At 44.4% G+C, this 7,500-nt stretch overlaps 1 protein-coding gene across 7 annotated transcripts in view; it reads left to right on the top strand.

Annotated features, from left to right (window-relative positions):
• Positions 1 to 7,500, top strand: part of f (espin protein forked) — a 395,866-nt gene that overhangs the window by 278,538 nt on the left and 109,828 nt on the right. For 3 of the 7 annotated variants that reach the window (XM_070140329.1, XM_070140328.1, XM_070140330.1), the window contains exon 1: positions 1 to 1,881. This exon is cut by the window's left edge. The exons of the other annotated variants lie outside the window; for them this stretch is intronic. In XM_070140329.1, coding sequence (XP_069996430.1) covers positions 494 to 1,881 — 1,388 coding nt within the window. In that variant the 5' untranslated portion in view covers positions 1 to 493. The remainder of the gene's footprint in view (positions 1,882 to 7,500) is intronic. 7 annotated transcript variants of the gene reach the window in all.

Below are 7,500 nucleotides of genomic sequence, written 5' to 3'. Positions count from 1 at the left end.
ATTTCTCAAGGTACTGACAGAAGGACACAGAAGAAGGAGCCATTAGCCTTACCCCCCCTCTCCCCCGCCCCCTGAAATGTAGATTCGACCACATACACAACGGGAAGTTAGCCACCGTAGACGGCACTTCCTTCTGCCTGATCACCCATTCTGGAACACGTGATTGACGGAATTGACAGTCGAGGGGCTTGTGTACCGTTTGGTTTGGGGAAGTTTTTCTATAGAGAGAGTGAGGCTTCCGAGACAGATAATAGAAAGGACAATATATGATTAGTAAGGAATTGGTTGTAGAATTCACCGATCTCTTTTTAAAAAATCAAGACAATAATTGAACGAAACTGAATAGAGAAAAGTGTGTAACATGTATGATACATCTTCGTCCTGAAGTCGAGTGCTTACTGCAAGATTAGCTAATTCTCAGCAATCAAGCGCTTCCTGCTATGATTAGCGTATCATTATCTGATAGCTGCTGGTCCTTCTCCCACCTCGCCTCATGGGCTGCCTCCTGAGCGTCTCGAGCAACACCTGCGTCAATGTTGTGGACTTGGCAGCAGTTGGAGGCCTCGGCGATGTCTCTCTTCGGCGGAAGAAGCGCAGCAGCTTCCTCCACGTCAGCCGGTACTCCTCGCTCTTCGCCTCCAGGAAGAAGGGCGGAGGCGGCAGGGGATTCGACTCCCCTTTGTCGTCGAAGAAGACCGGCTTCCTCGTCGCGGACGCCCTGAGGAACCTCCAGAGGGCGCACTCCTTCCGTCACGGCGAGTGCTACTTGTGCAACTACAAGAACAAGAACTGCAATGGCGTGTGCATCCACAGGGAGATCTTCACCTCCGTGAAGCCCGGCTATTACTCGAGCTACTATGACACGGGGTCGCACGAAGGCCTCGCCCGCGGCGGGACGCTTCGGAAATCGCTCACGGCTTTGCCCTCGAGGGACAGCGACGTCTTCAGCGTCGACTCGCTTTCGAAAGGCACGATCCTGCGCCGCACCATCAACCGCGGCTCGTCCAGGTCCTTCAAAGCCAAGAACAGGAAGTCGATGAGGTCCATCACGGCCTTCCCGACGGACGCGCCGCCGCCGGAGCTGGGCATCAAACCCCAAATCTCCTACAAGCTTCAGAGGCGGAGTCTCGGTCACGAAATTTACGAAGCTTCGATAACGAGCATCGAAGAGAACGAGGCCCTGGCGACGCTCCAAGAGATCATCTATGCCAACAGCCACGAAGACTCGCCCTTCCCTTCCGGCCTCGAGAACAACGACGACGACGACGACGACAACGATAGCAACTACGAGCCCGTGAGACCTCCGCTCCCGAAGAGGAACCGCGTCAGGCGGGATAGGAGCGACTACGCGAGCTCCCTCGAGTACGACTCCCTCATGAGAAGAGGCACGCTCACCGCCAGCGACTTCGGCCTCGTGAAGGGACCCCAGGCTAGTCCGCCTCTGCCGACCAACGTGGTGCCGAGCGCCCTCGAGGCCAACCTTAGCTCGGATGACCTTACCGACTCCGTTCTCTCGGCGAGCAGCGACGGCCGCGGCAGCGCTCGGGGCCGCGGGAGCCAGAGCGGCGGCGCGGGGGAGGGAGACGACGACCGCAGCAGAGGCTACGAGGAGATCGGCGGGCGGGCGGCCAGCCTGGCGGAGGAGGAGCAGAGCGATTCGGAGAACACCTACAGCGAGATAGAAACCGAGAGTGGCGGAGGGTACGGAAGGGGCGCGGAGGGAAGCCCACAGTGCGCCGAAGAGGAGGATGTGTATAGCGAGAGAAGGGACCCGGTGTATAATAAAAAGGTGGAAACAAAAGAGGAAGGGAAATACGAAGAAACCTCGTCATTCGCAGAGACCTTGGACAGGCCTCATAAGGGGAAAGAAGAAGGAGAAAGGTAAGAAATGACAGTCACTTTCTGGTCATTCTAGATAAGTACCTTCAGCCTGTAAAAGATTTTATGGGACACACTTCTCGCCGAGGTCTGCATTTTCGGATTTCCATTCGCATGTAAAGACAAATTAAGAAATGCTGACTGAAAATAAAACACGAAAAAATATCCTAGAAATTCTATGAAATAGGTAAATGCTCGACTATCAATCTCGAATTAGTCTTCTCTTCTCCCTTTTCCCCTTTCTTTCCTAATCTCTCTGTCTCTCCTTCGTCTTTATCTACTAAAAATTAAGACCCTAGTCAACCCTCTTCTTTTTCCTCTTTCTTTCCTAATCTCTCTGTCTCTCCTTCGTCTATATCTACTAAAAATTAAGACCCTAGTCAACCCTCTTCTTTTTCCTCTTTCTTTCCTAATCTCTCTGTCTCTCCTTCGTCTTTATCTACTAAAAATTAAGACCCTAGTCAACCCTCTTCTTTTTCCTCTTTCTTTCCTAATCTCTCTTTCTCTCCTTCGTCTTCATCTACTAAAAATTAAGACCCTAGTCAACCCTCTTCTTTTTCCTCTTTCTTTCCCAATCTCTCTTTCTCTCCTTCGTCTTCATCTACTAAAAATTAAGACCTGAGTCAACCTTCTTCTTTTTCCTCTTTCTTTCCTAATCTCTCTTTCTCCCCTTCGTCTTCATCTACTAAAAATTAAGACCTGAGTCAACCCTCTTCTTTTTCCTCTTTCTTTCCTAATCTCTCTCTCCTTCGTCTTTATCTACTATAAATTAAGACCTGAGTCAACCCTCTTCTTTTTCCTCTTTCTTTCCTAATCTCTCTTTCTCTCCGTCTTTATCTACTAAGAATTAAGACCTGAGTCAACCCCATTCTCCTCTCCCCACGATAACAGCTGAACAAGTACTGACTATTCCAGAACACCCAAGCTGTTGTCAAGAACGGGTCTCCACGCTCACACATTTTCCTCAGAATTCTCAACAGTTTAAGTGAAAAAAAATCATATATATATATTTTTTTTTCTAGAAGTAAGACGACCTAACGGACCAATATTTTTAGTAATGTCTACCTAGGTTTTCTTGAAGGAGTCAGTGACCCAACTCATCGGGTGTGGGTATGAGAACTCAAGGCCGGTCAGTTTCGTAATCATAATATTGTGTGACAGTGACGCGAATAACACCCCGTAATAGGAGAGTTCACAATAACGTAGGTGTGTTATGTTATCATGTTCTTTCCCCAGCATGTAGGCCTACTCTTTGTTTTTGTTTACTTATTTTCGTTCTATTTCATTTGTTCGTTATGTAATTCGTTTGGGGAAAATGCGAATTCGTGGATGTGAGTGTTGGTAATGTCATTGCGTTGTTAATTACCGGACATGAGGGAAGGGGAAGTATTAATTAAGTCGAGGCCAAATATTGATTGGCAGGTGATGTGATCAGCTGCTCATAGAGAGCATTTTTATCTCTTTTTCTTTTTTATTTTTTTATTTTTGATGGGGATGTCTTTTTTCTTTTTCTTTTACTTATTCTATTTTTTTCTTTTACTTTTTAAACTTTTAATTTTATTTTTTTAAGGGGGGTGTCTGTTTCCTTTTTTTTTTTTTTTTTTTTTTTTTTTTTTACCTCAGAATTTACTTTCATTCCGTCGCGTCAGTTGCTTTTCAAATGTAACTGAAACTGAAACCGAAGCGGGACTTGCAGGTGGCCGGGAGGAGAGTCATTGCGTGGAAAACATTTCCAGGTAAAAGAGATGGTGTTTTGTTAAAGTTTCGTGTAATCTGTGTTCTGTTTGAAGACATGATCCGACTTATTCAGCTGATAGGTACGTATGTACACTCGCGTCTGTGTGTGTGTGTGTGTACGTGCATATGTATGTATTAATGTATATGTGTATGATATATGTGTATATGTATACACACACACACACACACACACACACACACACACACACACACACACACACACACACACATATATATATATATATATATATATATATATATGTATATACATATGTATATATATGTATATACATATGTATATATATGTGCACATATACATATATATCTAAATGTATATATATGTATATATATTTATAAATATATACATATATGTGTGTGTGTGTGTGTGCATAAATACATAAATATACACATGCACGCGTACACACACACACACACACACACACATATGTATATGTATATATGTGTATATATACATATATGTGTGTATGTATATGTGCATATATATATTCATATATGTATATATAAACACACACACACTCGCACACACACACACACACACACACACACACACACACACACACACACACACACACACACACACATATATATATATATATATATATATATATATATATATATATATATATATATATGTTGCTCCACTTTCTTTAATTCAGCAACTGACCCTGAGTACTGTATATGATATTATAAAATGCAAATTTCCAGTTAGATAGCGAAGCATGAAATTACAGGATTTTGATAAGAAGAAATGTTGGCGTTCAGTTAAAGTTATTTATTATAATTAGATTTAACATTAATGATTCACACCACACGCGGTTACATTGCCTCGAACAGCTGGTACAGTGAGAAACCTTTGTATATTCGGAGAGATTTCTCCAAGCTTCCTTGGTAGCAACTGGCTGAAATAAACCGCACCGCTGTAAATTTTCCAAAACCCACAAATTTGTAAATTACGATGATGCAGCGGCGGAAATAGAGCAAATAATTTTTTTGTTAAAATAAAAAAAGGAAAATTTGGACATTTGGCTATTTGGTACTGCGTTTTCTTCGTGCCAGTCTCATAGAAAACGGGCATTCGGAAAGAAAGTGGGAAACCGTGAACCATTCTCGTCACACTTTCGTCTTTTCTTTTCCATTGATCACGTCGATGCGTAATTTGATTTGGAGTCAACAGTACGTTAAATAATTTTCTCTATTTTTTGGTGTTTTTTTGGTGACGAAAATATATCCAGAAACAATGTATTCACGGACTTTACATGGCCGAAAAACCGGACAGTACGAGAAAATGTAGAAATGTAAATATTTCTGATGATGAATATAAGTTTAACCTTTCCTCCTCCCTCGTAAGATAATTGACACGAGGTATACACCCACAGCAATAATAAGAACGATCATCTTTGAAACCCAACCGCAGATTGACCTACCAATCCCGCCACTCGGGGAAAAGTTGCCGCGACGCCAGAGAAAAGGTCACTCAATGCTGCCTTTTGTCCTGGGAAACCGTGACCTTTTTACTGACCTTTTTTCTCTCTCTCTCTCGATGCCGCGAAGTCTCATTCTCCGAGCGTTCAACCTTGAAATGAGCCGCGTCAAGGGGGGGGGAGGGAGTCATCACTCACTCGCAATGGCAGTGATCACGCGTATAACACGGGATACATAACACGCGGCTGATGGTACAAGGGGATACGTAACTTAGCTTGATGGTACGTTTTCGAGTGTGCGTTGCCAAGGGTATGCGGTGAAGGAACTTTGTATTTGCGGAGGATGAGAAAGGGTTGAGGATGGAACGAGAGGAGAAACGGGGAGGGGGTGGGTGTTAGGGTGAGGTCTAGGATGGGGGGGGGGAGGTTAGGGTGGCAGGGTGAGGAAGGGAAATGACTTTCACATGTCATTCGCTTGTGCATCTCCCCGCCGCGCATGTCATTAGAGTGCGTTCTCAGGTTTTCTTCTTTGATACGTGATCAGAAGTTCTCATTACTCTCTTGTTCTCTCTCTTTTTTTTTAGTCTCTTCGTTCGTTTTCTTCTTGGGTTCGTTCTGGCTTCTCCTGGTTTATCTCTTTCTTGAGGTTCCTCCTTTGCATCGCCTTCTGTGTCTTTTTCCTATTCTCTTCTTTTTATCGTCTTGCTCCTCGAATCCTCGACCTCCCTTTTTCTATTTTTTCGTTCCTTTATTCCTTTCCTCCTCCTCTTCCATTTTCTATTTTATTTTATTGACCTTCCACTAGTTCTTCTTTTCCCCCTCCTCCTCCGCCTACTTCCATTTTTTTCGTTTTCCAATATTCCCCTTCTGTAGTTCTCCTTTTCCTCTTCCTCTTCCTCCTCTACCAGTACCTCGTCACCCGCCTCTTCTTCTTCTTCTTCTCTTCTTCTTCTTCTTCTTCTCTTCCTCCTCCTCCTCCTCCTCCTCCTCCTCCTTCTTCTGCTCCTCCTCCTCCTCCTCCTTCTCCTCCTCCTCCTCTTCTCCAGTCCCCTCTTCCTCCTCTTCTTTGCCCTCCACTTCACTTCTTCCGACTGGCTCCCGTGACACCCAAGCCAGTTGCGGGCTGATCAACCTTTGGCTTCTTAATGCATTTCGTGATTTTCTTTTCCGTCTTTGATTTCTTGCACGGTTTATGGGCGTGAGAAAAGACATGTAATATAATTATTAGTAAAAAAAAAGAGAGGGAGAAAATGCGTAAGTGTGATAATGTTAATAAAGAGTTAATAATGGGTTGAACTTTACGTGGCATTCTGTAGAAAATATAGGTTTGGAAAGATGTGTGTATATGTATCCCTAAATGAAATAGAGAATGAACTTTAACACTTTTTGAAGTCATTTGTAAAATCTCTTGACATGTCCCTGGGTCTGTCAGACTCTTGTCAAGACCAAAACACAAAGGGTCTCTTTTAAAGGTCTGAAATGTTAAGGTCTAAGATACTTTTCCCGGTTTATGCTGAAAGGTCCTCTTGGTGAAGATATTAACACTTTGTAGTCTGTAGATTTTATTTTTATTTTTTTTATTTTTTATTTTTTTTTAGTTAGGTATTTGAAATTAGGGAATATATTGTTTAGTAAGATTGTTTTTGTAGATCCTTTTTATCTATTCATCTCAGTTTTTTTTTATCTACCTACCTATCTATCTATCTATCTATCCTTTCTTTGTTGAGAAAAAGAGAGAGAAAAAATATTTGGCAGTCGAAATACATGCAAGTCACCAGAATACCTGAAGTTGTATCCTCACAAGCAAAGGAAAATGTTTCTGAATATTGACTCCCGTCCAGGAAGCCATCCTCGCTGTATATATTTTCACCATCACCACCGTCATAATCATCATCATCACCATTACCGTCACCACCACCACCAACACCACCACCACCACCACCACCACTACCACCGCCACCACACTCACCACCACCACACTCACCACCACCACCACAACAGCAACAATCGCCATCACCATCACCATGATCACCACCACCACCAACACAATCACCACGACAACAGCAACAATCACCACCACCACCACAACAACAATTACCACCAACACCACCAACACCTCCTCCTCCTCCTCCTCCTCCACCACAACCACCACCACACTCACCACCACCACCTCCTCCACCACAACCACCACCACCACCACACTCACCACCTCCACCAACACCACTACCACCTCCACCACCACCACCACACTCACCACCATCACCACCACCACCTCACCGCCACCTCCACCACCGCCTCCTCCTCCACCACAACCACCACCACCACCTCCCCCACCACCACCCCCTCCACCACCACCACCAAAACCACCACACTCCCCGCCACCACCATCACAATCACCACCACCACCTCCTCCACCACAACCACCACCACTACCACCTCCACC

Source organism: Penaeus vannamei, chromosome 26 (assembly GCF_042767895.1).
Source record: "Penaeus vannamei isolate JL-2024 chromosome 26, ASM4276789v1, whole genome shotgun sequence".
NCBI lineage: Eukaryota > Metazoa > Arthropoda > Malacostraca > Decapoda > Penaeidae > Penaeus > Penaeus vannamei.
The sequence above is the reverse complement of the archived record's forward strand: the minus strand, read 5'-3'. Positions and strand labels throughout refer to the sequence as shown.